Source organism: Pezoporus wallicus, unplaced genomic scaffold (genome assembly GCF_028554395.1).
Source record: "Pezoporus wallicus isolate ANWC-B61680 ecotype Strahan unplaced genomic scaffold, APGP_CSIRO_Pwel_v1 scaffold_2696, whole genome shotgun sequence".
Lineage (NCBI taxonomy): Eukaryota > Metazoa > Chordata > Aves > Psittaciformes > Psittacidae > Pezoporus > Pezoporus wallicus.
Genome location: NW_026637439.1, coordinates 111,355 through 126,782, shown reverse-complemented (window position 1 = coordinate 126,782; position 15,428 = coordinate 111,355). Strand labels below are relative to the sequence as shown.

The following is a 15,428-nucleotide window of genomic DNA, read 5'->3' as shown; positions in this document are numbered from 1 at the left end:
CCATGCTTCACTGAGATACCTGCGCCAGGTTTTGAGATGATACAGTCCATCCCCTGCACACTGTGCGTACCCACTGTGCTGCTGTGGCCATGCAGCCATAACAGTGATTGCTGTGCTGGGGAAATCCCAGAGCCTTTGTCCCAGGAGGAAATATCTGCCTTGCTAAGTGAAAAGTGTGAGTGCCTGAGCAGAGCAGGCACTGTACTGACTGCCCAGGGAGTTTGCCAGCCTGTGTGTCAGGGTGCCAAGGGGGAGAAGCGAATGCACTAATAATTACTGCGATTTAAAAGGCAGCTCCATTCAGAATTCTCAGAACAAACAGACAGGCACGTCAAACTGTTGTACTGCACACTGTTCAGGGTGCCATTGTGCCACCCTGAGCAGCTCTGGGCTGTCACACATACCGTATACGCTGCTCTGTGCCTGCCCAGCCTGTGACAGGCTTTGGAGATGCTGGATTCCCTGTGCTAGCAAGTGCAGGTTAACGCAGATGCTGCATGTATTCAAGGCATCCCTGCAAGTGCAGCACCAGATTCATAGATGCAAATATAAAATTGTCACTGTCAATAGCTTTCAATTCTTTCTCAAATGGCATTTGATGGAAAGCAATTCATGATATATCTGGTTGCTGGAAAGGTCACCTGTTCTGTTGGGGTCTCTTACTGTCACTTCTCTCCACATTCCCACAAGTCCAGGCAACTCTGTTTCTCATCTTTACAAGGAGGAACCGATGTTGTAAGATGATGATTACCCCATCGCGCTTGACACCCTCTACAATGTTTAGAGCTGTGCTTTCCTAGTGGACCTGGCAGGTGAGTCAGAGCATGGAGAGACTTCTCCATTGCAAAGCACTTGTCAAGACAGTGGTGTCATACAAGGATTTTGATATCTGCAGCTGGACATCAGATCTGAAGAGGTTATAAATTTATTTACTGATAGTGCATCGAGCTTCTTGTACTCGGCTGTACTGCACTCCAAGTCTCTTTTGAACAAAAGCAAATGGCAGAGGCTGATGCTTTCAAGATAATATCATTTGTCTCTGAAAATCTGCTTTTTAGATGTCAGGCAAAATAATTTCACAATAGCTAGTAAAGATCTTGTCTGGCATTGCTGTATTTTTACTGGTCTCGAACGTAACTTGAAAATATTACGACCTTATTGTAGTGTTCAATTTCCTATCGATTTTTCAGACAGTCTGATAGCACAAATGATAAAAATGCATGTAATTAGACATCATTGCTAAAGCTGAGAGACTATGGAGAAAGCCACACAGCAAGCTTCCTCTGCACGTGAACATCAAAGTGCTTTCTAGATTCATGAACTACAGGCAAACTCAATGTCAGCAGGAAAAGTTTCAGTAAACAATGAGAAAAAAAAGAACTGCCTTCATGTTTGAAGGAGACATTTTCCCTTCTGAAAGAAGCTAAAATCAAAATGTCACATCTGCAGGACAAAGTTGCTGTACTGAGGTTGGCCCTGCAAGCATCATCTTGCATAGCCAGTATAAATGGCTTCAATGCAGCTCTCCTTCCTGAAGATTACTCACAGAAAAGGGGATTGCTCACACGTTCTTTTGGTTCAGAGGCAATTCAAAAGATCTAGGTGATTTTCAGCTATCTTTCTTGGAAGTGGAGTCTACTAATGCAACACTAGTTGACTCCTGTGGGAGAGAAACAGCAGAGGAATGACCAGCTGGTTCAGTGGACCAGCCTATGATTATCCCAACATTAGGATGGAAAAACCTTTACCCTATTCTGCTTTGTCTTCAGTCGTCAGTGAAAACGGTTTCTTCTTTAAAGCTGATAGAGTTTAACAGTTGTCCTTGCAGTTAAAACAGCAACAGGAAAAACCTAACCAAACAAAAGCAGTGACTGAGGTTTTATAAAACTTTTGTTGGAATAAATATCATTTGAGTCATTCTCCTCTGATTCACCTATAGCTCATGTGCAAGCAATCCCCTTCCACAGAGGAATTAGACTGCACTCAATCCCTAGTAAATTCAGCTGATGAGATGCCTCCACTGACCCTCCATCATGGCAGCATCTCTCCCTGTCTGACCCCAGGGCATGTTGATGTTGACAGCTGTAATTCAGCATAATTCTGCTTGGTACACAGGCTGCCATGTGTCCAGGGGCTCATCAGGGATGAGCAGAGAGTTTATGAACTTTCTGGAGCTTGCTTCCAAGATATCTCCTGCTCAAACGTCATAAAGAAGTCACTGGTCCTTACTGGAACAATCTTACTCCTTTTAGCTTGGGGTTCAAGCTTTAAGCTGCTCTTCTCTACCTTGCTCTTGGAGGAAGGGGAAAAGCTGGGAGACTAGAAACATTCTGCAGCACCTATAGTGAACCATAAAAGCAATCTTCATTTTTTCTGGCTGATCACTCCTGAAATCCTGGTACAACTGTTGAGGTGCACAACATTGAAGGGGGGCAAAAAGTCGTGTAATTGCTGTTAGTTTTACTTTAATATTTTTTGCTGTGTTCCTTTAGAAGGTCTTCGTGAATTCTATATAACTTCTGTCACGGAAGAGTTAAAGAGGCAGCACATTGTGGCTCTGCACCCACTGCTGTGTCTCCTTTAGTCTGGGATAACACAAGTTTGTGGTGGCTTCACTCTTAGGATGATGTCTGCCCCTTGTAATATTTGTTAGATCTTATAGAATCCCCTTCTTATAATAAATTACATCTTCTTAGTGATACGTAATTTTATACAAATATTAGAGTCTTTACTGAATGATGTCCATGGATATGGGGAGGAGAGGCAAGTGAAATGCATTCTTCAGCTGTTGCCTAGCAGGACAGGTCTTCATTGAGAGACGTTTCTTTTTATTAACCTCTTACACAAACAGCAAATCTTTATTTAATTCAGACACCTTTAATTATAGTTCGGTGTTACCATAAAACAACAAGAAACAAAGAGAAATCTCCATGCAAGAAAGAAGGCATGACATCCTGTCGCTGAGGATTTGCAGCGGTTTGGAAGTATGCTTAATTCAAACAAGAGTGCAGAAGTACTTCTGATTCAACCCAAGAGCAGGTTAACACTGAAAGGGATTTTTTCTGCTCTCTCCAACCCTGGCCATTAGGTCCAATTGCCCCTTTTGTGCTGCTTCTATGCAATGTGTTGGATCACTGTAAGATGAAATCATTGTTCCATAAGATGACTCACATTACAAAGATGTACCCTGAGACCCTATCATTAAATCCCCCAGAAGTGGTCCTCTAAAAGTCCTCCTCTTAAGGGTGCCAGAATTGTGAAAGCAGAAGGCATTTGCATTTCCCTTGAAGACCCAGTCTCTCCATCAGCCCTCAGAGCAGTTTGCTGACTAAACGTTCTATGCATTTGAATAATTTAACATATGAATAAATTCATTTATGCTGAATGAAGAGGTGGACTACTGGGACGAAGTAATGCCAAAACAACAAAATCGAAGCAGGTAGAGGAAATGAACGCATAACAATGACAAGCGGTACTGTCTGCCCAGGCACCAGGAGACAGCTGTGACCACATCTGAAATAGGAGAGTGTGGGGAGGTATGGAGCAGCACCTAAAAAGGGCTTTAGAATAAGCAGAGCTGAGCAAAATCCAAGCTGGATTTTCTGAGCTGAAAGAAATGTGATTGTTATAGAATGACTGAAAACTTAATTGCAAGTTTTATGTCTCATTCCAAATTTTCCAGTTCAGAAAGTACGTAAGTAACATTCCCATGCCTTTTACTTTCCACTGGCAGTTAAGAAATAGAAGTCTCAGCTTCTGCCAAATGATCTGTCATACCAAGTCCTTGACCTTGGCAGCTCATAGATGCACGTTACAGATGCATGCAGCACAAAACCTGAAAATATTAAAAGCCAGATCTCAAATAGTGTAAACTGGCATTGGTCCAACTTACACCAGCTGCTGATCTGCTCTGTAAATGTCTTAGAGCAGTAGCAGTTGGAGGGATGATGGTTTGCATTCACTAAATGCTGATGAGGGCTACCTAACTAGTCATGCTTTGCTCGCATTTGTGTATTAAGCATTTTAAAAATCCCTCTTTCTTCAGCTGTTCTTCAAAGAAATCATTGCATGCCACAGTCAAAGCAGCAACCAGAATGACAAATTCGTGAAAATCCACTTCATTGTCTTTGTTGGAGTCCAGATCTTTCATAATGTTATCAAACAGATGCGGGTCTTTTTGTCCCTAAAGAGAAAGAAAAGTGACTTAGCTGCACAGATCTTGAGTGAGGAGGGCAGACACACCCGGCAGTGCAACCCACTGCTATGTTACAAGCCACGGGGCTATTAAATAAAAGGCTGCACGCAGTATGCACCTGAATATTAACATGCCACTAGCCACAGCATTAAAAACATAGGTCTGGAGCCCCAGAAGTGCACAGCAATAGAAATCAAAGACAGCACAGCTTTTAGAAGAAATACAGGTACTATATAAGCACTTAAATGAATCAAATGGATTTCATGAGCTGCTAAGCATTGCTTTCTTTTGACAAGATGGATCTATAATGTGCATTTCTCTGTATCATCCGTTAACAAACAGTACTTAGATTTTCAATCCAACCATAAGTGGTAGTATTATACATCCATTCATCACATTCAGAAGATCTCTACTGAGGAAAAACCACATCCTATTTAGTGTGAGTAAGAACAGTGAATGTTGTAATAATCAATAGCCAAGGTTAAAAGAAAATCCAATCCAAGGAAATGGACATTAAGTAAAAAATCCTGCTGATGATTATAATGTCCACAACAATTTTTACAGTTAAGAGGATACCGAAAGCCAACTATGAGTCTGGTCATTGTTCCATTAAAAGCACCCATGCTCTGTAATGCAGAACATAACAAACATGCGAAGAGATATTCAGATCAACGGCTTACTGCTGAAAGGGCTTTCTTATCATCTCTGTGTAGGGCACACAAGGAGCTGTACTGTGTCTTCAGCTACTGTGCACAAGCTGCTTTCTTGTCTCATAAGAACTGGTTGCTGGATTTAATTCTTTGAAGGACTTACCTGTATCTCATTATTAAAAATTAACAAATTAACAAAAAATTGATTAAAGCCTGTTTTAGCATAAATTTTGTTATTATTTCTAGGCATCCTTTGTCCTCCTGCTATGAAGCACAGAGGAAGGAGTAAGTTGAGCAAGGTAAGTAAGGTACCTGTGTCTGTTGCTGGTGGTGCAAGGCAGAGCACCGGGGCTGGACAACCCTCTGAAAACACACTTCTCTCTGGGGACCTTGATCTCATCTCCTTCTGTCTGTCAGGATGTGCCTTTCAGAAGGAGATCCTGTTCCTGAACACTCGGGTAGCTGCTTCTCCCACCCATGAAACTAAATCAAGATGTTCAGGAGCTGCAGCTTACTGAAAGGAAGTCAGTGAGCTCGCTGGTGAGGAGCTCCTTGAGCTCTCCTTCACTGAGCTTGTATCTGTCTCCTTCTTTGCCAGAGTAGTGATGGAAAACCCTGATCAAGGTGTCCACCGCATCCTCCAGAGGTGTGGACATAACAATGAGAGGGAGATCTGTAGGGTAAAGACCCAGAGTCAGTGACATTGTGAAGGAGCCAGACCAAAGGCTGGTCTCAGGGAAGGGCTGGAGAGCTAGCTGAAGAAAGAAATTGTTGCCAGAACTGAAAAAAAGAGTTTTCAGTGATCCATTCTCACAGCTGTGTGTGAGCAAGGCTAGACTGTTAAAAATAAAGCATTGTCGTGAACTCACTAGCGATTGCTTCAAAAAGGTAAATGGAAAGGAAGGTCTTTATAAGACAGTGATCTACTGTGCATCATTTCAAAAGCTACTGTAAAATGAAATGTCTCATACCCACAGCTGAAAACACAGGAAAAATGAAGGCACAACCTCCTACCTGTTCATTCAAAAGTTTTCTCAATAAAATAAGATCAAGAAATAACAGCAGCCAAAGTGGATGAGTTATACAGAATGCTCCACACCAGTTTCTTAAATGGTTAGAGGAAAATCACCAATAATAAGTATAGATGCATCAGCTTTTGATTTATGCAGTTGTGTTTGCTTGGGCTGACGTTTTTTCTTGTCAATCGCCTGAAATAAACAGGGCTAGGCATTGCTGAGGGTTTACTTCATAGAGCATGCAGTAAGAAGGTACGCAGGGAAGCACCACCAAGAAAAAAGGTGGAAATACAATTAGCTGCTGACTAGCTGACTCAAAAATTAACTTAAAATAGAAATCAGGTGAAAGGGAAACATTATGTTGATTAAGCCTCAGGAGAGAGATTAAAAAGCCAGAATGAAATTCAAGGTAAGACTGGAGTTGTGAATGATATCACCGTGCAAAGGCTAAGGCTTACCTGCTTATGGGGTGGCTGAGGTGTTTACCAGAAAATGCTCAGATCACAGAAGATGATGGTTACCCTCCTTTCAAAACTTGTGCACAGACTCTTGTTTATCAGGCTGAGAAGGTGGATTACATATATACAGACAGACATATAATTGTCACAAGGATGACGAGGCTTCTGTTTCCTTCTGCATTTGCCTACTCTGCTCAATAAAAGCCGCTTGCTGTAAATGGGTCACTAAAATATTCACTAGGCAGAGCAGAGGGCTGTGTGTGGAACATAGGAGATGTTTCTTATCATTTGAGCTTTCACAGATATGCTCATCTGGGGGCCTGAAGGTCAAAATTAGAAAAATCCAACAATCACCATGTTAGTATAAACCAACTTTCAACACAACTCTTTCTAATCTGTCTCCCATCACTTATATGGCCAAGAGCCTATGTGGGTAGTGGCAACCAGTCAGTGTTCACAAAAATACTTGGGTACTAGGGGTACGTTTGCAGGTGAGCTTGCCACAAATCCCTGGAGACATCTGCCTTTATTGTCAGATGTCTCTGTAAGCCTAAAACGTTGGCTTTGCTGAATGAAATTCTTGCTCTGGTACACATATCCTCAGGAGGAAATGAGGAAACCAGTTTCAGAGGAAGCTGTGACTGAAATTACAGTGTGCACTTATCAACAGGCTTGGCTTCGTTTTTATTAGTGCCACATAACAACTGCAGTTCAGCATCTCTCTTTTAATAAGTGATCTTTCCCCAGAAGGGCTTCCTCTGCTCTGAAACCCAGAGACTTGTTGACCCTGGGGGCAATGGCTGAGGGATGTAAGAAAGATGCATGGTAGAGCCGACTTACCACCCAAAATTCCAAATAACCACATAACCACAGTTTTCACAACAGCCACACGAAATGGAAAACTGCTTAATTTGTGTTTTCTTTCCCTCAATAAAGCCTTCTGTCTGCTGTACACAGCAAGCACAACTGTGCAGAAAAACAGCAAGAGGTTACAGAGCTGCAGGTCATTCTTTCTTTTATGCCAGACAGGGGGAAAGAGAATGAGATGGGCACTGTTTTTAGCTCTGAAAGTCTCCTGGCACTTGTAGATTTGAGTGCCCAGTAGGTCTCATCCCACATCTCTGACTGCTGCCTTTGCTTCCAGACATCTTTCTTCTGTTTGCACCATTGTGACAAGTCACAACCTGAGGGGTCTTGTCTCTGCCTCTGGGAGAAGGGGGAGGAAAAGGGGGGCTACATAAAAATGCTGGATCCAGTGGTATGAGAGGTGATTATGGGTAAAGCATTGCTCCTGAAAGAGTAGGATGGCTCTTCTGGTTAGAGGTCCCTGCCAGCATGCACCACACTGCATGCAGGGCATATGCCTTCACCTCCCAATCACTGCAGTGGCGAGTGCTCACCAGGGATGGGGGAAGCCAATGCTCAGATAAACTTCAGAAAAGGCCCAGGTGAAATCAGCTGGAAATGCTGATATGCAACAAGAGGAACCTAATTCCTCCTGGAGTCAGAGGAGAGCTGGGGAAGAGAGTTGCTCTGCGTACCTTTCCTCTGTTTGGGAATAGCTGATGAGTGCCCAGTTTTACACAGATGGAGTCCCTGTGCACCAGCAAGTACAGGGATCTAGCTGGACCATATGTAGCATGTGGGAGAATAACATGGGTGATGCCAGATGCAGCACAGCTCTCCCACTCAGATGCTGGACATTCTCTAGTCTTTGCAGATGCTAATTAAAAGCATGGAGTCTCTTACGTAGTTAGTTACAGCCATGTAGGGCTGTGTGTTGCTTGTGATTCACTAGTGCTTGTAATTACTGCACAGAAATACTAACCAGTTAAACATCAAAATACTGTATTTTTTTTTTGCTGTTTATTCAAGAACAGTTTCACCCACAGAACAAAAAACCATGGCTGCGTGAATACGTAATTATAAAGTCCTTCTGTTTGTCTATATATTACATTGGTTCTCTGGCTGATGAATATTGCAAATTAATTATCTAAGCAGAGTCTACAGGAGGTACAACTTCCAGGAAGCAGGTATAATCTTTCAGTGCTACCATTCTCAGGACTAAAGAAAGGTTTCCTCTATCAACTGCCAGGACATCAGCTCAATAATTTATATAGTGATATAATCTGTGCAGTCTCTTTCAATAGCTACTTTCACTCCAGCTAATTGTGTAAGAAACTCTCTACTCCACACTAGTGGATTACATGTATACAGGGGATGGATGCACTCTGTTTGTCCAGAGGTGCAGCCAATTTGCTGTGTCCATCCCTTTCCTCCCTGGCTAGTGAAATCCTGTCAGTGGCTTCAGTGGCAGCAGATAGCTCCTAACTCCTGTGAGGGCAGGTCCCAGAGACTACACAAAGTTCATGATTATCAATCAACTGGTTTTAATCTTTGTCCAAAACTCCAGCCGAATTTGGTTTTGTATGATACCTAATGGGCACTGTATGATAAATCAGTGCATCCTGCAAGCAGTTCTGTATCAAGGCAAGATCCAGCTCCATGACAGCAACAAGCGTTCTCCCATCAGCCCTTCCTCCCCTGCATTCTGGTTTCCACAGGCTAAATACAGAAGCACCACCAGGTGCATGGTTGTCAGAGGGAGTAGGACTGCAGCACCTCGGATTCTGTGTTCAGTTCTGGACTCCTCACTACAAGAGAGACACTGAGGTGCTGGAGCAAGTTCAAAGGACAACGAAGCTGGTGAAGGGTCTGGAGCACAAGTCTGATGAGGAGCAGCTGAGGGACCTGGAGTGGTTTAGTCTGCAGAAAAGAATGCTCAGGAGGGACCTTATTGCTCCCTATAACTACCTGAAAGGAGGATGGAGTGAAGTGTGTGTCAGTCTCTTTTCCGAAATTAGAAGTGACAGGACAAGAGGAAATGGCCTCACTGAAAGCATAGTAAGGCATTGGAACAGGCTTCTCAGGGACATGGTGGAATCACTGTCCCTGGAAGTGTTCAGAAACTGTAGATGAGGCCCCTAGTGGTTTATGGTGGACTTGGCAGTCTGGGGGTAATGACTGGACCCGATGATCTTAAAAGCCTTTTCCAACCCAGCTGGTTCTATGATTCTATGATTCTGTGATTCTGTGACTACAGACATGGTGAGTATTGGTGCTCCCTCATTCATGACCAAATTTTGTCAATCAGAACCTGCCAAATGTGGTGGTGGGAAGGTACCTCTGAAGGTGCCTAGTCCCACTTCCTGCTCGAAGTGGGACGATCACCATTGCCAGACAAGGTCAGTGATGGCTTTATCCAGTTAACTCTTGAAAACCTCCAAGGATGGGATTACACAAGTTCTTGTGTAACTTGATTCAGTGCTCTACTACCTGCCTGGGGAAGATGGTTACCTTAATATCCAGTCTGAGCAACCCAAACTGCAGACGTAGGCATTAGCCCATTTTGCACCACCTATCACTACCATAAAGCGTTTAAGTTTGTTGAATTTATAAATTCTCTTCAAAGAATCTTGGCACTTCACTCAAACTCAACAATAAACTTAAAAGTAACCTGTTCCCTGATTCACCCAATCTGGTTTTAGTGGTGTTTTAGTGTTCCCTTTATGTTACCTGCTTGCCCCTTGAGGACTGCTCCAGCTGTTCTCTTCTCAGTATTTCAGTATTAAAGTGTGCCTTGTAGAATCAATGGCTGAAGGGTAATGAAAAGCAGAAGAGTAGGTTTCTCAGCTGGCATGGCACAAATGCTCTATAGGTCCGAACTCTGCCATCTTTACTCAAGGAGTAATAGATGCTTACGGAATGAGTCAGCCATCTGATCTTACCAGAGGCTGCTGAGAGAGGCAGAGGTTGTTCCTTGCTCTGTAAACGTGAGAAAGACTCAACCAGCTATGACTGCTTCCTTTAACTCTGGTTGGTGTAGGGAAGAGATGAACCCAGCTGGGAAACTCGCTGGGACTGTTTCTTCCCTCCCACATGGGGCAGCCAAACTACAGGCAGAAAATCTTATCACTGGTCTCATCTCCCTCAAAAAAGCTGAGCAGAGTTCTGCTCTGTGTGAAAGCAGTGAGCCCTTGACATAGGTCAGCAGCTTTTTTCTTCCACAGCTGGGAAGGAGAAGCTTTGGCTTCTTTACCGGAATTTTTCCTTTGTCTCTTCTTAAGACAACATAACACGGGCTTCCTTTAGAGCCAGAGCAACCTAAAAAGTACCAGTCTAAACCATAGTAAAATACTGCTCAGCTTAAGTGGGAGGATCTCATACTTAGGGCATCTGGTTTTCAACATTTGCCAGAATGCATATGGGGAGTATTTTCTCACAAATCATTATTGCACTGGGAAAGGCAAGTCAGCCTCCCACCCACATCCTGTCATTATTTATTTTTCCCAAACTCACACTGTTTTTGGGATGCACGTGTTTTGAGTCAATGTTGCACTCCCAGAGTGGCAAATGGTGTGATGGGAAGCAACAGAGAACACTGCAAAGCTCAGAAGGACCAATACACTAAAAAGCTTACATTAGATTAAAGCCTAGATTAGTCTAAAGATTTTATTAATATAGACTAAGTGTTTAAGAGCTTTATGTTCAAAATACATTTGAACCAGTGTTTTTGTTGAGTTAAAATAGGCATGTTTACATTTTTAGGATTATTATCATTTTCCTTTATGTTTTGTTTCCATATATGGGTGGTTGATTGGTTCATCCATTTACATAAGGCACACTTCCCTTCCCCACAGGTTCTTTAAGACCATTTTAACCCCTGTGATTCCACAGGCAGCAGAAGAACAAAGGGCTGTTAAAGCTCCTGTCACCTAAATTCTGTGGTTTACTCTGTAGGCATCTTTTTTAATGGGTTACACTTCCAGGGCTGCCCAACTGAAGGGCATTCTGATCTCGTTCTCTGCTGAGCCCTGTTTTGGACAAGATTGTACACTTCTTTTCCACATATATAAATAACTTTTTTTATTGAAATGTCCAGATCATTGAACTCTGCTTGTTCCCAGAGAGGTCATTTCTCTTGTGATACTTGTTTAGGACAGAAATTGGAGCACTGTCTGTACTTGAGGTACTGACTTACTGCTCCCTTCTCCTCCCAGAACATCAGCCACCATTTCCTCCCCTGTGAGAAACCACCCATTACTACAATACGAAGGCAACATCAAGTTGTATAGGAATGTACTGCTACCTGATAAATAGCCTAGATTGCCTTCATTAACCCTAAACTGGAGTTATGAAGTGACACTCTGGCTCGAAAATTCTTTCTTCCTCATAAGCCTCTGAAGCAGATATATGTATTCAGCTGTGTTTCAGCCATTTATTACTTTAATGTAGTCTATTTATGCCAAGGCTGGATACCAAAATAGTGTAAAATACCCCAGTGTAGACAAAGCTGGAGCCAACTCTGCCTCAGGTACTATTAGAGGTCCTGTTTCAGAGCAGCTCTCCCATCTGTAAGTGGTGCCAGCTGGCTTTGATAGCTCGTGTTTCAGCTAGGATTTGGCAATGCCTCATCTTCTGAACGAAGCCAAACCAGCAATTCCCTTTAAATCCACTGACCAATATGCCAAACCCAGCCTTTGGAGACATGCTGGTTCTGAACTGACTCATGTTTCTTCTTAATTCGAACTCCTATCAATGTTCAGCAGCCTGTATCCTAATTCACTTCAACATCCAGTTATGCTTCATAACTACTGGGACCTGTGCCACAGGATGTTGGCCAGGTCACCTACCAGGTTGTAGCAGTAGGAAAACCTTAGACAGGTTTTCCCTGGTCCTGGGTTGGCTGCTGAGTGTCTCCTGACTCAGTTCCTCCTTCCTGGTCTCCAACCACACAGCAGCTATTACTCTGGGGATGAGTTTCCCAGGGCTGGTGTGACTAATTGATGGCAAAGAGTGCCTTGAGCAGCAAAAGCCCCTGGCCCATACAGCTACATGCTTGTACTTGCTCTTGACCATGACGTGATGCATCAACCCTCCAGATGCAGAGTTCACTGCATCTTTTTCATTCTTTCTGCTCTGTGTGTGAGCCGTGAGCTCAAGTGGGTCTGTCTTGAGATAACTGGCAAATAAACCCACCTTCCTTATCACCACTGCCAAAATAAATACAAAACATGCAATGGAAAAAAAGCGATCCATACCAACTTGATGCAATATTCCAGGGCACTGTTCATGTTAAATCAATATAGAAAAATTAGGCAAACAATGTTTGTATGTATATACAACTGAGGAAAACTTTTGGTCTGGGTCTGCCCCTTAGCGTCCTGCTGAAGAACTGCTGGTTTCAGATCTCACGCTGGCAACGATTACCAAAGCTGCAGGGCCCAAGGGAGACAGACTCCCGCCTGACTGCTCCAGAGCACACAAAGATGTTTCACCTCTGCATTACTACAGCAAGCTCTGCATAACGGTTTGAGTTATCAACAACGAGCCAAACTAGACATAGAGTCATTAAAAACGACATAGAAAAGAAATACCTGTTATTCACGGCTTATTAGCTAGAGCTATAAACTCTGCAGAGAATTTAAGTGCATAACATAGGTCAGTGTTAAAACAATGGGATTTAGGCATATGCTTTGCTGAATTCAGGATGTATATTCCCATTAATGGCCCTTAAAAATGCACCCAAAACTTACCACCTGCTGTGGGAAAAAGGAAGTTTTTAAGGCAAATGCCACTGTTTGGCGGGTAAATGGAAGAAAAGACCAGAGTAATGTGATCTCCAGAGCTGTTACAGGAGCAATCTGCAAATAGCCATGAATTCTTGTCCAAATGCAATGGAATCAAGAAGCCTGAAGAGGGCATTATGTACCAGTAGATCGGCAGGGTATAGAAAGCACGCTTAAAGAAGGTCAGATCGTAGCAGAAAACCTAAATAACTATTTTATATGTGTTTTCACTATGGTAGGGCTTGGGGAGGCTCCCACATGACAGAAATCGGGACATGCTGAAGGATCTGTCTCAGACTGAATTGTAGATAGAAGATATTGTAGAGCAGAACCTCAAAACAAGCCGTAACAAGGCAGAACTGGATGGTATCCACCTCAGAGCTCTGGAGGAATTTGAGGTAGACGAACGATGGCAGCCACTGGCTGAAATGTGCTTCAGGACCATGGCACATAAACCTGGTGGGTACAATGCCAAGTGGATGGGTGTCAGGCGGTATCCAGAGAGCTGCTGAACATTAAGTCTGCTGTCCAGATTGGGTAAAGAGGTAGAGATCAACCTGAAAACCAAAAGGGTAGGAACATGAATAGACACAGTACACTGCGGAAATGTAAATAACAGTCATAATACATATCTACTGGCATTCCTTGAAGAAATTCATGATGGGTGACCTGCCTGCTTACTGTCCACCTTGTTCCCAGAAAGCATTCCTCACTCTTAAACTAGGCTGCCATGGGATATAGGGAAAAGACTCAAGTAGTAAGTGGCGAACTGAAAGATAGGAAATTAAGAATAAATCATTTTTTTACAAGTGAACTGACAGCATCAATGGTGTCCCACAGGAATCTGTCCCAAGGACAGTGCTATTCAACACATTCATCAGTGACCTGGGAAAGGGAACAAATAATGAAGGGATAAAGCTTTTTTGTTGATATAAAGCTATATAAAGAGAGCAAATTAAAGTCCAGCTGTAAAGAATGCAGAAGGACCTCATGGAACTATAGTGTCAGATCAATTCAGCTTTGATAATCACAAAATGGGGGAAATAAGGTTTTCGTGCACAGCTATGAGCTTTGAGTTGACTGTTAGGCTTCATGAATGAGATCCTGGGACTAGCGCAAGTGAAAATGTTGGCCTAGTAAGAACCTGAAAACAAACAGGATTAGGAAAGAAACAGAAAACAGAAAACCAGAAGCATTTCTATGCCTCTACATAAGTCTAAGGGAAGCCCACTTCTTCAATATCATGGTGATGCTCTAACTTTATTTTACAAACAGTACAGCAGGATTAGAAGAGATAAGGAAAAGAGCAGCAAAGAAACAGCTTCTGTGCTATAGACAGCTAAATATACAAGGCATTTCAGTCTGCAGAAAGACATAACTGGGGATGTGAAAGAAGTCCACACATTTGAGAGTTGCATGGAGAAGGTAAGAATGAATTATTCATGGTCTTTTACAATACAAAATTAGGAAGGAAAACCCCCACCCTCGTTCAAAACAAGCAGAAGAATGTTTTTGAGCTGCTAAACTGCTTGCTGTGAAAAAATTCCTGGGAAATACTTACAGTGAGCTGCTAAATACAAAAGCTTGTGTCATTAAGACAGCTCCAAAACACAAAACATCGGAGACTGGGTTAGTATTCTGGGGAAGTGCCAGTCTTGCTCCATTTTACTCCTCTTTCCTACATACCTGCATCAGCCACTACTCCTAGTAGGTTACTATGCAAGAACTACCTTTTGTCTGATGTGAAAAGCCCATTACACTCTTATATTATCTGAAAAATAAAAAAATCTCCCCAAAATAATGTGGGACCAGCACTAGTTCTGACAAACAGTGTCTGCTTTCCTAGAGAACTGTATGGCTCCAATGGCTGTCCCCGTAATACTGGAATAGGGAGAAAATTCCTTAAAAAGTCCAAGGTAGACAAAATATTAACTTCCAGGACAAGGTTACAGGAAAGCAAATCTCTGATAGCCTTGCAGTCCTCCCTGGATGATCTAATGGATGTTACAGCTGCTGTTGCTTCAGGGAACCTGCTTTAAAATAGTTAATTTTTGCTGGTACTAGGAATGGAACTGGACCAACACGACAAGAGCACTGATGCGGGAGCTAGGCTGAGTGTTAAAAGCTGATGTAAATTAAGAGCTAAAGTCAGAGAGGTTGTTAAGGTACAATTGATTTAATTGTCTTTAAAAGACAGGAAATTAGGTGGTTGTTCCAAGTCTAATGAACACCATAAATGGCCAAGAGATGTTGCACACTTTTGCAAACCAAGAACAGCTGAGATGGTGGGAAGAACAGAAAAAGCCAACACACATAATTTCTTCTTCTTGCCCCAGAGTTTACTCAGAATCTGGGGCTGCATGTTTTCTCTCTGTATGGAGGAGAAATTGAGAGCACACTGTGCTGTGCAGATACACTCAAGTGTGTCAGCAAGACAGACCACCCTGCCATAGTGCCTCCATCCCTCACCTTTGCAGGGC

At 42.8% G+C, this 15,428-nt stretch overlaps 1 protein-coding gene across 1 annotated transcript; it reads right to left on the bottom strand.

Annotated features, from left to right (window-relative positions):
• Nucleotides 1-3,137: 3,137 nt before the first annotated feature.
• On the bottom strand, nt 3,138-6,592 carry S100Z (S100 calcium binding protein Z). Its single transcript, XM_057405424.1, has 2 exons — nt 5,361-6,592; nt 3,138-4,183 (listed from the first exon to the last, which is right to left on the bottom strand). Exons 1-2 carry the CDS (start codon nt 5,547-5,549, stop codon nt 3,983-3,985), a joined length of 390 nt encoding a protein of 129 aa, XP_057261407.1. The 5' UTR covers nt 5,550-6,592; the 3' UTR covers nt 3,138-3,982.
• Nucleotides 6,593-15,428: the final 8,836 nt, after the last annotated feature.